The sequence below is a fragment of the Giraffa tippelskirchi genome, chromosome 11, assembly GCF_054371585.1.
Source record: "Giraffa tippelskirchi isolate mGirTip1 chromosome 11, T2T-mGirTip1v1.2.pri, whole genome shotgun sequence".
NCBI lineage: Eukaryota > Metazoa > Chordata > Mammalia > Artiodactyla > Giraffidae > Giraffa > Giraffa tippelskirchi.
The window spans coordinates 125115559-125130372 of NC_137285.1; the positions used below are offsets into that span (position 1 = coordinate 125115559).

At 36.2% G+C, this 14814-nt stretch overlaps 1 protein-coding gene across 3 annotated transcripts in view; it reads right to left on the minus strand.

Moving 5' to 3' along the window:
- PGM2L1 (phosphoglucomutase 2 like 1) overlaps nt 1-14814 on the minus strand; it is a 63246-nt gene that overhangs the window by 6977 nt on the left and 41455 nt on the right. For all 3 annotated transcript variants that reach the window (XM_081539605.1, XM_081539607.1, XM_081539606.1), the window contains exons 6-13: nt 10183-10376; nt 8898-9087; nt 8251-8348; nt 7355-7535; nt 5314-5407; nt 4861-4990; nt 4166-4355; nt 362-495 (exon numbers count right to left, since the gene is read on the minus strand). In XM_081539605.1, the coding sequence (XP_081395731.1) occupies nt 362-495; nt 4166-4355; nt 4861-4990; nt 5314-5407; nt 7355-7535; nt 8251-8348; nt 8898-9087; nt 10183-10376 (1211 nt within the window). The remainder of the gene's footprint in view (nt 1-361; nt 496-4165; nt 4356-4860; nt 4991-5313; nt 5408-7354; nt 7536-8250; nt 8349-8897; nt 9088-10182; nt 10377-14814) is intronic.

Below are 14814 nucleotides of genomic sequence, written 5' to 3' on the forward strand. Positions count from 1 at the left end.
AAGAAAATCTATAATGACAAGTAGTAGACTGGTGGTTGCCTAGGGCTGGGAAAAAGGAGAATAGGGAGTGACGGCTAATTGGGAGGGGCTTTCTTTCTGAGGTGATGATAATGTTCTATAATCGATTATAGTGATGTTTCCACAACTCTGAATATACTAAAAACCACTGTATTGTGCACTTTAAATGGGTGAGCTATAGGGTATGTGAGTTACATCTCAATAAAGCATTTTTTAGTTAATGTTTACTGGAGTACATTGCTATACAATGTTGTGTTAGCTTCTGTGGTACAGCAAAGTGAAATCAGTTCTGAAATCAATAAAGCTTTTATATATACATAATATTTTAAAAGTTGATTCCTACCTCTGGTCAGGTGATGCACACATCTCTGCATAATACTTTATCTTTGGTTCTGTTCCACTAGTCCGAAGAGTAGCAACACAGCCATTTTGAAAAGTAAATGTAATCATTTGGCTGCTTTTACTTACAGGCAGCACCTAGGCACAATTGCAACAACAGCTCAATTACACTTGGTACCTTTCTCATTTTCAAGAGTTGTAAAATACATTTCACTTATATGAGGTGTGTAAAGCAGTAAAACTCAGAAAGAGAAAGCAGCAAGGCAGTTGCCAAGGGCTAGGGGAAGGGGGAAATGGAGACTTATTTAATTGGTATACAGTTTCAGTTTAGCAAGATGAAGAAGTTCCAGAGATCTGTTGCACAACAATGTGATTATTAACATTACTGAGCTCTTAGATATGGTTAAGATGATAAATGTTATGTTGTTTTTTTTTTTGGCGTGCTCAGTCATTCAGTAGTGTCCAGCTCTTGGAGACCCTATGGACTGTAGCCTGCTAGCCTCCTCTGTCCATGATATTATCCAGGCAAGAATACTGGCGTGGGTTGCCATTTGCTCCTCCAGGGGATCTTCCTGACTCAGGGATCAAACCTGTGGCTCCTGCACTGGCAGGCAGATTCTTTACTACTGAGCTACCTGGGAAGACCCTGCATTTTTTTTTTTTTTTTACTGCAATTAAAAATTTTTTAATATTTTAAAGGAACTTTAAAATACAAAAGATTACATTCATAATAATTCATAACTGTACCATTTACTGACTATTTATAATTGTAGAAGCATTGGATTATATACCTTATACACATGATCTCCAGGCCTCAACAATAATCCTACAAAGTAAATATTACTGACAATTTACAGACAAGGCTCAAAGAGGGTAAACGACCTGGTCAAGGTAATCAGCTAAGTGGCAGAGCAAGAATTTGAAACCTGGCCTATCTGTCCCAAAGTCCAAACTACCTCTACTTTTGCAAAGTGCTTTACAATTTCAAAACACTTTCACAGATAGTTTTTTAACAGTCTCCAAAGCAGAATGCACACATCCTAGAGGGCAGGCAAAATAATCCACTGGGGTGCAAATACATATAATTACCTAAAAATTAAACAAGAATGAAGCTTTACTGACATAAATATATAGATTAACACAGGTACTCTTCCTGCACGACAAATCAGTCTGTGAAGGTATCTCGAGGGAACCATGGGGGTTGTACTAGGGCGGGGCAGTGGAGCCTTTGCTCAGGTGCCCTGAGCCTGGTCCTCTCCGTGAGTGGTACTACTAGTTGCTCAAGACAGAGACTTTCCTTCCCTCTGTTCCACTCACAGACCATCAACTAGCAAGTCCTGGCTATTCTATCCTTTATTTAACTCAACTTTGTCAGGCTCTCTCCTTCACTACTGCTACCATATTACATTCAGGCTCCTGTCGTCTCTCATCTCCGTTACTGAAACAGCGTACTAACTGATCTTCTTCTCACCCCTCTCTAACCCACTCACCATACATGCCATCCTTCCTCGCACTCCGTACTACTGCTGTAGAGAACTACTTGCGGTTCCTTGAAAGAAAACATGACTTCTCACCTCCAGACATAGTGCTTACTGCTCACTTTGCCTCAAACATTCTCTGTTCCTCCCACATCTGGATAACTCCTGCCCAAACTCTAGGACTCAGCTCACAAAAGTCCTCTGCAAAGCCCTGCATGAGCCCCTCAAATCTGAGTAAGGGTCTTTCCTATGCTTTCATGGCACTCTTACGTACCCTCTAATCATTTTGTAATCAGTTTACTTGACTGTTTCCCTACTAGACTTCTACAGTGTCTTTGTCATTACTGTCTTCTCAGTGTAGCACAGAAGGGTTTTGATAAATGCCTGTTGAACACACAGATGAATGTCAATCTGAAGTTGGAGAAGAAAGAACTCAGGAAGTCTTTGACAGTCACTATGTGACCCCAGGGGATTAACAAATATCCATACTACAAGCCTTAGAAAACTTGTTGTAAGCAACAGTGGAGAATAGATAGGAAAGCACTTGGAATACAAATATCATACACCTTGAAGGGAGTCAAGAGGGAAAAAGCATCATACCAAGAACTATTCTAACCATAGCAACACTAGAGAAATAAAAAGAAGCAAAACATTTGGTTCTTCTTTTCAAGTAGTTTATAAACACAGAAAAACATACGTGCATAGACAGAATAACAACAGCGAAGAACCAATTTTGGTTGACTGGATGAAAATACACAAAGGGAATATGGGTAGTATTCTACATAAGAGGCTGCAGATTTTCCAAAATATATTATGCTCCTAGACTCTTGAGACAATATCAGACCATTATACATGGAAATTTAGGTTAATAATAACAATCATAACAATAACAAAGTAATATAATCAGCAATCTATGGCATTTAAATGTTAGTTGAGCACCTACTGTGTAGGCAAGAGCTTTGAGAGGCATAAAGGTATATTAGAAATGAACCTGCCATGCACAAGACAATGGTAACATGACATAGAAAGTGATACGTGAGCAGAGGAAGGCACAATATATAAAGAAACCTCAGGAGGGAGATATCTGATTATGAGACCTGGAGGGTATGTGGAGGAGGTGACATCTACATGAAGTCTTAAATAACAGCTAAAGTGTGAATCTGCTGCAGTAGGAAGAAACGGTGGACTAAGGAAAAAGCTTGACCAAAAACAGAACAATAATTTTTTAATGTATATATGTAAGAAGTATATGTAAGTTATTCCATTTGGCTGGAGGTATAGGAAATAAGGTTGAAAAGGGATACCACTGAGCCACCTAGAAAGCCACAAATTCATAGGGAATAAGGTTGAAAGGGAAGTTAAAACTAGAAAGACACATAGCTTTGAAATTATAGGCATTTATTTATTTATTCATTTATTTTTTTAGGTGCTAAGATTATTAGTAAAACATTCATCTTTTAAAAATTTATATTCTATTTTTAAAATTTTAATTGAAATATAGTTGATTTATAATGTGTTAGTTTCAGGTATATAGCAATCTATATATATATATATATATTCTTTTTTAGATTCTTTTCCATTATAGGTTATTACAAGATATTGAGTATAGTTCATACTGTGAAGTAGGTCCATGTTGGTCTTTATTTAATGTGTGTATATTTTAACTCCAAAGAAAGTTAATCACTTAGTCGTGTCTGACTCTTTGTAATCCCATGGACTGTAGCCCACCAGACTCCTCTGTCCATGGAATTCTTCAGGCAAGAATACTGGAGTGGGTTGCCATTTCCTTCTCCAGGGGATCTTCCTGACCCAGGGATCGAATCCAGGTCTCCCAAATTGCAGGTGGACTCTTTACTGACTGAGCTACCTTTAACTCCAAACTCCTACTTAATCCCCCATCCCTTTTCTCCTTTTGTAAGCAAAAGTTTGTTTTCTATGTCTGTGAGTCTGTTTCTGTTTTGTAAATAAGTTCATTTGTATAATTTTTTAGATTCCACATAAAAGCAATATCATATGATGAAATTATAGGCTTTTAGACTTAAAAAGTTTTCAACATTATTTAGCATTATCGCACTTTTTCCCTCCCTCCCACCCTCCCTTCCTCATTCTGTCTCTCATCCTCCTTCTCATTCCCCACCCTCAGGGTGTACTATACCTTTGGGGAGTGATGAGGACAGGATGGGTGAGAGTCAGAGCCAGTTAGTGAACTTACAACTGCTCTGGAGGAAAACAAGGATCTAAGTTTTAAGAAACTCACAGGCTTGACCTTACATTTTACTGTAGTATGAATTATTACAAATTGTTAAAAACTTAAAAATATAGGTACTTACTGATTTCTTATTAGGCTGGCTGCTGTCATATCCAGTGGTAATATCTCGTACATGCAATATAGCAAATGTCCCACAAAACTTTGGGTATTCTTTTGGAGAATCAAAATTGCGAAGTCTTTCAAATATACTTTTGATGGTAGTTGGATCATAACATAAGAAATATGAAGTTTTTGAAATATGATAACCATATCTGTACAAAGATTTAAAGTGTTAAAATTAGATTTCAAGTCACTCTTTGCTGCTGCTGAGTCATGTCAGTCGTGTCCGACTCTGTGCGACCCCATAGACGGCAGCCCACCAGGCTCCACCGTCCCTGGGATTCTCGAGGCAAGAATACTGGGGTGGGTTGCCATTTCCTTCTCCAATGCATGAAAGTGAAAAGCGAAAGTTAAGTCGCTCAGTCGTATCCAACTCTTAGCGACCCCATTGACTGCAGCCTACCAGGCTCCTCTGTCCATGAGATTTTCCAGGCAAGAGTACTGGAGTGGGGTGCCATTGCCTTCTCCCAAGTCACTCTTTAGAAAAGTACAAATTAAAGATAAGCCTATTATTGTGTTAAGCAGAGAGTGGCAGTTCTTAATGCAGACAATATTAGTATTTTTTAAAAAGGAATGACTATTCCTCAAAACAAGTTTATAAAGTTAAAAGTAGCACCAAAAAAATCAGAACATGAAATTCCAAATAGTAGAACTTACTTTTCATAAACGTTAATCAGTTGCTGTTTCAATGTTATGTTCATGGTTTCCAGGTAAGATGCCATCTCAGCAACAACAACGGCTGCACTCACACCATCTTTATCCAAAACTGAAGTTCCACACAGAAAACCTAAGAATTAAAAAACACCTTTAAAAAGGAGGAAAACATAAGCCTACATATAATTTCAGTAGTTTCATATTTCTTCAGAAGGATCAATGCATTTAAGAGCCTGGTAATAAAGGAAACCCACTGATACTGAACATATGTAGGGGACCTTTAAGGGTTTTTATCTTTTTTCTGATGAGAAATGTATCTACACATTTCTGAGTTCTTGATAGTTTTTATAACTCAAAGTGTAAAACTAGATGACAAAAATTCCTCTCTACAGAATTACTATATTTGAAAAAAGTGCTCTCATTCATATTTCAAATATTTTAATATTTACTACATACCTATAGACTCTTCAAATGAAAAAAGGACTTCTTTCCCATTTTCCAGGAGGTCTTTTATCCTACTTCCAATCCATTTAAAACCTGGCAATGTTTCCTGAAATGCAGAAGAGGCCTCTCTAGTTAAGTGACTCTCTCAAAAAAATATATATTAGAGAAAAGCCCATCACTAAATGCACATAACACTTCAATAATGATCTTCTGTTATGGTCTTCAGTCCACAAAGATTTATATAGTGATAAACATATAGTCATAAAGTGCATGGATATATAAATTGTCACGACTGATGACCTGCTATTTATCGAGCATAATAATAGTGATATAATTCACCAAATATAATCCAATAAGTGGTGATGTATATAGTTACAAAGTACCATAAATCCACACATATATTATGATCATACACTATTTATCAAGCACTGTAATAGTTGCTTTACATCATTATCTTTTTCAATGCTCAAAAAAACTCTGTTACTGAAACAGAGGCTCAGAAGTTCAGCAAATTTGCCTAAGAGTACCCTGCATATGAGAGAGCGAGGATTCAATATCACTTCTCAGAAACCGCTCTTTAAGTTGCATTATAAGCACTAATGTAAAAGTGCCTATGAAGGTTGTAATTTAGTCCCTCTGAGTAACCAAAGGCCACAAAACTTTTTAACAATGCACTTTCAACATTATCACAACATATACTTGAACCAAGTATACTTTTACCATAATACCATGGCCCAAATAAAACCATCAAGAAAGTTACTAGGCTCTTCTTTGGTTAGATTTGAGGACTTTTCATCTGATGAGCTAATGTTCATTTTAAAGACATGAACTGCTTTAGAGTCAGAGCATGTGATACATAGTGACTCTAGAGCTCTCTTACTAATTTAAGATTTCTCATTCACCTCTCCACCTCCTCACTGGAAAAAAAAAAAAAAAAAAGCCCCAAATCTCTGCAGCACCACCTCCTGAAATAAAAACAAGAAAGCACATATATAATATTGGTCTTTAGAATCATGTTTTTTCTCTTTTGTGCTCATTATGCATTTTCTTGCTACAAGGAAAAACCCTGATGCTGGGAAAGATTGACGACAGGAGGAAAAGGGGGCAATAGAGGATGAGACGGTTGGATAGTATCACTGACTCAATGAACATGAGTTTGAGTAAACTCCGGGAGATAGTCAAGGACAGAGAAGCCTGGCATGCTGCAGTACATGGGGTTGCAAAGAGTTGGATATGACTGAGTGACTGAACAACAATAACAGTAATTCATAATTTTAGGTTTGAATGAATTTTCAATTTCTTCTATTTTGCTATTTGTAATTTAGAAAGCCAGAGATTGAAAGTTCTATTTCATTAAGAAAGGTACAATTTTCTTTTAGTTAGCCTATCAGTGTTAAGACCAATAGCTTGACTGTGGCTCAAGAAAAACGCCCAGAGGTGACTTTTTCACTGATACTTGGCAAAGTGGGCAGAGGAAAAGCAATTTAATTGGCATTAGTCCTAGTAGCTATAAAAGGGGTCAGTTTAACTGTCCAAGGCTCACAAAGGTTAATGATCTGTGCTGAAAGAGAATCATTATGTTTTTTGGATGTAGATCACTGGGTCTCAATTTGTAATTTAGGAGACTACTTAAAGTTTCTTTTCTTTTTTTTTTTTTGTTTAAAAGTTTCTTAAGACTGAACCTGAAGAGGCTAAATAAACGGTCATGACACCTACAGTTTTTTGGAGTGGAGTTTATGTTATTTATGAGGTCACTGGGAGCCAGATTTTCTTGGTAAGAAAGCCAGAGGCTGTTGTATGGAAAAATAAGCATTAATGCAATTTGTAAGAATGTTTATCTTAGTTTCAGGAACTCACATATAGGATGAATTTGGCTCAAGGTTTCCAAACTATCAAAAAGATTAAGAAGTGTTAATAGAATCTGAAAAAAAGAGGGAATTAGAAATGAAATCAATAAAAGTCAACTTTGGTGGGGAGATGGCTTTAGCTTACAAAGGAGCACATAGACTGGAGCGACTTAGCAGCAGTAGCAGCAGATATTACCTATTCTTACCTCAAAGTGAAATCCTTCTTTTAGTGCAATTGCCTTCAAAATTTTGGAGGAGACTGTGGTGGCCAACATATAAATGTTCTTCACATCAGCATTTCTTGATTTACTTTTCTTCCAGCAATCAAACATCCACCACCCAAACAAGGCTGCCAACTCATTCCCTGTGAAAACTTTCCAAACACCACTGTAGAGAGAATGAAAATTCAAGTCAAGATCTTTGCAATTTCTCATTAAAACTTCTTGATCCCAGGACCTACAAATTACCATCCTTCACAAAGGAAAACCTAAAAACTACTGTATGGGATTTTTGAGAAAACATTTACTATTACTTTTCTAACTGATCAGGGTGAGCTTAGGGTAGGAATGGCAGCAATGTACTTTGAAAAGCTACGACACTGTTACTTGTATTTTCTTAAAGAGAAAAAAGTTACAATATGGTGTCCTTTTTATGTAAGGACATTTGTCATGACATTATAATGGCAAAAATACACAACAACCCAAAGAACCATGATTAGGAAATGATTACATTCATAAAGCAATCTGTTGAGATACTACACTAGTTTAAAAATTAATATTTTAAACAATATTTAAAGATAGAGAAAAATGCTCATAGTACAATATTATGTGGAAAATAATCAAGACACAAAAGTATTAATATATACATAGGATGATCACAATTTTATAAAAAAACAAATATATCTTGAATATTTGAATGAAGAAAACATAGGAAGGAAACGTCAAAATATCAACCTAGGTGGCTATCTCTGGATAGTGGGCTTACAGGAGATTTCTTTTCTTTCTGTTTTTTTTTAAATTATTTCCAATGAGCCTGTAAGACTTAAAATCAAAAACTGGTTTTCGAAGTTTAAGATTTTAATCAGATAACAGTCTCTACTTACTCCTCCTGAAGTTCTGCCACTGCCAGTCGGTCTGCATCAGGATCTGTAGCCAGCACTATCCGGGCATTTTCTTTCTCTGCCAGTCTCAGAGAAAGTTCCTGAAATAGTGACCCAAAAAGCTGAATTACACTGAAGATGTTAAATTCCATGTTCATATTCCTAAATGCAGGCACTATGTTAGTGATAATGAATTTTAGAAGGGATATAGTTTGGCTAATTTTTTTAAACTTTATTTCATAGAAGTATAGTTGATTTACAAGGTTGTGTTGATATCTGCTGTATGGCAAAGTGGTTCAGGTACACATATATACATTCATTCGTTTTCACATTCTTTTCCACTATGGTTTATCATAGGATATTGAATATAGTTCCCTGTGCTATATAGTAGGACCTTGTTGTTTATCCATTCCCTATGTAATAGTTTGCATCTGCTAATCTAGTTTGGCTAAATTGAAAATAAGACTAGAAAGTAGCAAAATCCACCATAGGGATTTCAAACAAAGTGGAATATATGTCTCTAATATAATTTAAAAGATGTAAGCTAAAGTAGTTTTTGCTTCTGTAAGTAATCTTTGAATTGTGAGAGTCCTATCCACACGATCAACTTTAATATACTAAATCATAATTTAAATACAGAAAAAATATACCAGCACAGATTCTCCTTCTTCAGGATTTGGGCATTTAACAGTAGAAAAGTCTGGATCAGGATCTTTTTGTTCTGGTACTGGAATTGGAGGCTTAAAACCAAATACTTGAAAAGCCAATTGTACATAGTCATGTCCGACTCCATGAAAAGATGTATGTACAAATTTCAAGGTGGTCTTTGAGTTTAATTCCCTGTAAAGGAAAATATCATTCAATCAATGTCATAAAACTCATTACTTGTGGTATAATTAAAATAATCTCAAGAAAAGGCTAAAACCTATTTTGTCAGGATAGGAAAATTACACTCAACAAACCACAAAGTTTTCTGAAAACAGTGGTAGCTATTTATGGAATAGTTATAGAAACATGGAAATTGGTAAGGAAAAATCAAATTTTAGAGGAAATTTCCTTATCTTATATACAGTGAATACATATATTAAGCTATAATTTTTAACAACTTTATTAAGGGTAATTAGCAGTAGTTAAAAAGTAGTTTAAAAGTGTTAGTGGCTAAGTCGTGTCTGACTTTTTGTGACCCCATGGACTGTAGTCTATCAGGCTCCCCTGTCCATGGAATTCTCCAGGCAAGAATACAGGAGTGGGTAGCCATTCCCTTCTCCAGGGAATCTTCCTGACCCAGAGATTGATCCCAGGTCTCTTGCATTACAGGTGAATTCTTTACCATCTGAGCCACCAGGGAAACCCATCAATATACTATAAATTCATCCTTCTAAAGTACACAATTCAATGGTTTTCACTATATCCACAGAGTTGTTCAACCATTACCATAATCAATTTTAGAAAATTCTAATTATCCCCCAAAAAACTCCATACCCCACAGCCATCACACCCTAACCCTCCCATTTTTCCCAGTCATAGGCAACCACTAATACACTTTCTGTTTCTATCTCTATAGATTTGTCTACACTAGACATTTCATATCTATTGATATGAAATATTGATATACAATATGTGGTTCTTTGTGACTGGCTTCCTTCACTTAGCCTATTTTTAAAATTTATCCATGTTGTAGTATGCAACAGTACTTCTTTTTTACTGCTGAATAATATTTCATTGTATGGATATACTACGAATATATTTCTAGCCATTCATCTATTGATGAATATTTGAATATTTGGGTTATCTCTACTTTTTGACTACTATGAACTGTATTATTTAGCTATAATTTTAATATAATAAATAGCCAACACATTTTTATCCTTATTTTTTCTCTTATTTGTTAATCTTATGTTAAGGTAATATTATCCTACATTCCCCCTTGGATACCTGTAAAAACAGATCTTTTTCAGATCATCCATGTATCTCCTACAAATGTCCTGCAAAGGATCTCTCTTTAGTGGGCTGGTATCCACTAAATTATCATTCCAGGAACCATTCCAGGGTTCCACACATTCTTCTATACATTTCAGAATTTCTTTATCATGAGGAGATGTGATCTGAGCACCATTTTCCCAATAAACCTAGAAGATAGGTAAACACAGCTATAAGCACTTGAAATGTTGGCCATATGTTTTCTTAGCTACAGTAGGGATATTTGACTTTACAAAGAAGCATACCAAATTAGTCAAGTAGAAAATGTCAACACTGGACTAACTTAATAAATACCTAAGGATATTGATAGCAATGATTCCACAGGGACTTTTCAACAAAATGATTCTGTATTATTTTCTCATTTAGAAGTATATTTTAATAACAATGCAAGTAAAATATAATCAGGGCACCATTATGACTTGTTAAAATATGCATATATCACAGAGTCCAATCATAATCTTAGATCTATAACTATATACTAAAGAAGATCCAAGAAATCATGGAAAAAACTTGATACTATGAAATTTTAGCGTTATAAAGTGGTTCTGTTATATGATAAAGAAGAATTTATTTTTCAGCTATAAATTAAACTAGAATTTATGTCACACCAAATAAAGTCTATTCCAGGGAAGACAACATATTAATTTTTCCATACACATTTTGGTGTATGTATTTTCAGTATTTAATGAAAATACATTTCATTAAGTTGTCAGTTTGTCAAGTAGCCAAATTAACAAGACATTAGGAATAGTTAACAAAAAAAGCAGAAAATGTATTTCTATAATTCACAGGATCTCAAAATTAGAAGGGACTCATCTATACCAACTTCTCCCATGTATTTGACATCAATCCCTTCTACCACATCCTGAATGAAGGAAAGAAGAATACTTTTGAATATACACTATGTACTAAATTCTGTGCCAAGCAATACGGTAGACTGCTAAGTCGCTTCAGTCATGTCCGACTCTGTGCGGCCCCATAGACGGCAGCCCACCAGGCTCCGCCGTCCCTGGGATTCTCCAGGCAAGAACACTGGAGTGGGTTGCCATTTCCTTCTCCAGTGCATGAAAGGGAAAAGTGAAAGTGAAGTTGCTCAGTTGTGTCCGACTCTTAGCGACCCCGACTCAAAAAGCTAAAGTAGAAGAAGTATTGTCTAAAATGCATAGCTTAGTTCACAAGAAGGAAAGAGAAAACTCCAGGCAGTGGGAAAAAATTAAAGAATGATAAACTTGAATGACAAAGCTGTGCACTAATGCTGTGGCCAACTGGCCTTTGAGAAGGCCAACTGGCCATTTATCTGGCTCTTGATTGTAATGCCCAGGTGGAAAGCAGGAAGATGCCCTTCTTAGTGGAAATATAGAATAGAAAAAGCTCTGCCCACTATTACTGAAAGATGATAAGGTAACATGTCTCTCTTCTCAAGTTCTGGGTAATTAAAAAATTTCAAATCTAAGGTCTACATTAGCATAATAAAAATTGCTCCCAGTTGGTGAAATGGTGAAACTCCTGAGGTTCCTGCAGAAATTTAAAAAACAAAACCAAAAATCCAGTTGAAGGGATGCTCCCACATTCCAAGCAACCAACAAGATCCTGTTCATGAGCCCTGAAAGCTCTCCATGAAAATTTATTTAACATGAGAAAAATAATCTTGGCCTTTCTCCCTGCCTGTCTTCTTGCCTTGTAAGTGAATGTGATGCCTAGAGGTATAGCACCCCTTATACAATGAGCACTTAAAGAAAAGGCCAAAACAAAACTGCAGGGATGCTAGGTCCAACAACATTGAGCTATAGAACCATACCAGCTGCCACATGCTTCTGGATTTTTTGTTATGTGAGAAAAATTAACTCCTATCAACTTTAGCCACTTTTGTGGGTTTTCTGAACCTGTAGCATAAAGCATCCCTCCCTGATACAGCAGCAGAGAAATCTGTGCAAAAAAATATACCCAGGAATAAATTTAAAAAGAAATGTGAAAGATAGAAAAATCTTTAAAATGTTACTAAAGGGTCTAAAATAAGTCTTGGAAGAATAGAAAGATACATTCTGTTCTTGAATAAAGAGACTCAAAAATTACAAAAATACTGAAGCTGTCTAAAGTAATGTACAAGTGAAATATGATACCAATAAAAATGCTGAAATAATTTTTCCAGATGGAGAAAAATACCATAATAACATGCATGGAAAAATCGTCAAAAGGTAAACAATAATATGGGGAGAAATACCTGAAAGACAGATGACCAAGAGCTACTTTGGAGTTTTCACAACTATACAAAGAAAAGAGCAAAGAGCAACTACCAAAGACAAAAATGAGTAAAGCCTTTAATAGACTTTTCAGGAAAGGGAACACAAATATCTTATAAGTGTATGAAAAGACGCTCAACCTCACTCACAAGACAGGTACAGATTCAAGATAACATTTCCACATATCTGACTGGCAAAGATGAAAAGGGTTGACAAACAATAATGGACAGTGTGGGATAAAGATCCTTCTATGTTGCCGGTGAGAGTAGCAGTTGGAACAACCACCTTGAATAGACAATGACAAACTTTATTTCATAGTTCCTTTGACTCTGAAGTTTCACATCTAGAAACTTATTCTATAGCTCAGCAAGGCCACAGAAATATAATGTGAGCCACAATGCAAGCCACATATTTCACATGCCTTTTTTGTATTAAGTCTTCGAAATCTGGTATGTATTTTACATTTACAGCACATCTCAGACTAGTCATATTTTAAGTGTTAGGTAGTCATAGGTGGCTGTTGGCTATCAGATTGGATAGTGCAGCTACAGAGAATAAGAATGAAAACAACAGGTAACATTTACTGAGTATTTATCAGAGCCAGATACTATACAAAGCATTTTTCATGCACTGTCTCCCTTAATCCTAACTCTTGCCCTAAAATACTGGTTCTATTATTACTCTCAGTTTACAGATGGGGAAACCAAAGCATAGAGAAATTAAGTAATTTATCTTAGGTTACAAAGCTTCTGAGTGGTGGAGGTAAGTTTCAAACCCAGTCCATAACACTCTTAGCCATTATTCTATAATGACTCTATAAATCTACTTGTGTATATGAACAAAGATGTGTATAGAAGAACATTCACTGTAGCACTGTTTGTAAGCAGTAGCAGATTAGAAACAAAATAAAATGTTTATCAACAGGGATTGGTTAAATAAATTAGGACTCATCCATATAGGTTTTTAAAAATGAATGAGGCAAACCTATTTATAGATCGACTGATGTAGAGAATGATCTCTAAGACTGTTTCACACTGTTGTGTGAAAAAAACAAGGTGCAGAACACTATATATAATACCCTGACATTTATGAGGGGAAAAAGAGGGACTGATCAATACTACACATATGATTACACAGGCATAGATTACCTCTGGAAGGAAACTAAAACCAGAAACAGTATTTGCTTCTGAAAAAGGATACTCGGGGAAAGGGGTGGGAAAAATACTCTTTACTGTTTAACTTTTTATAATGTTTAACTTTTATACTTTTTACCTTGTGCTTATACTTTAAGAAAAAAAAACCTTTGAGGGTCTACTCTGTGACAAGTATGTTCAATAACAATAAATATCAAAACAAAGTCCCACCACCCATGAGCTTATATTGGGGAATTAGGGGGGAAAGAGGATCAAACAAGCAAGTCAATAAACAAACAAGATAATTCATTATAAAGAAAGCAGGTAGTTATAGATAGTGATAAGTTCTGTGAAGAAAATAAATAAAATGAAGAGAAGATCACTGAGGGAAGCCACTTCAGATAAGGTGGCTAAGGAAGGTCTCTTCAAGGAAGCAACATCTGGGAAGGAAACTTAAGGATGAAAATAAGCAAGTCTGCAAGATTTGGGGAAGAGTAATCCAAGCAGAGGAACAAACAAAAGGCTCAGAGCAGGAAAGGGTTTGGTATACTGGAGGAACTGGGAGAATGGAAAGAAGCTACAGTGTGACCGGGACACAGTGAGCACAGAAGAGGACTGAATAGAATGAGGCGGAAGAGGCAGGCAGGAGACAGAGTCCTGTAAGCCCCAAGGTAAGGAGATTGGGTTTAGCAGGAAAGTTAACATGACCCGTTTATATTTTAAAAGATCCTCTGGCTGCTTGGTGGAGAATGGACTGCAGGGAAGAACAGTGGAAGCAGGGAAGAGACCAACTAGGACGATGTTGTTCAGGCAAAGACAATGCTTTAGAACCGTGGAGGTAGAAGACACGGGCAGAAGTAAACATATTCTACATAGATTTTGGATGCAGAATTTGTAGAACCTGTTAGTAAATTAAATGTCTTGAGTGAAGGAAAGGGAGTAATCAAGAATGAATTTTGGTTTTTGCTTGGGTGGGTGGTAGTTTGAATTTACAGAGATGGGTAAGACTTGGGGAGGAACACACTTGAGTGTATACATGGCAGGTTGTGGAAGAATCAAGGCCTCTGTTCTAGAGATACTAATTTTGAGACATAGTAGGCATCCCAATGGGTATCAGGTTGGCAGCTGGACATAGGAGTCTGATGATCAGAGGACAGATCTGGGTTCTTTACTCTCTTTGACAGTTGAGCTCTCCCTCCTTGCAACTCTCGTAC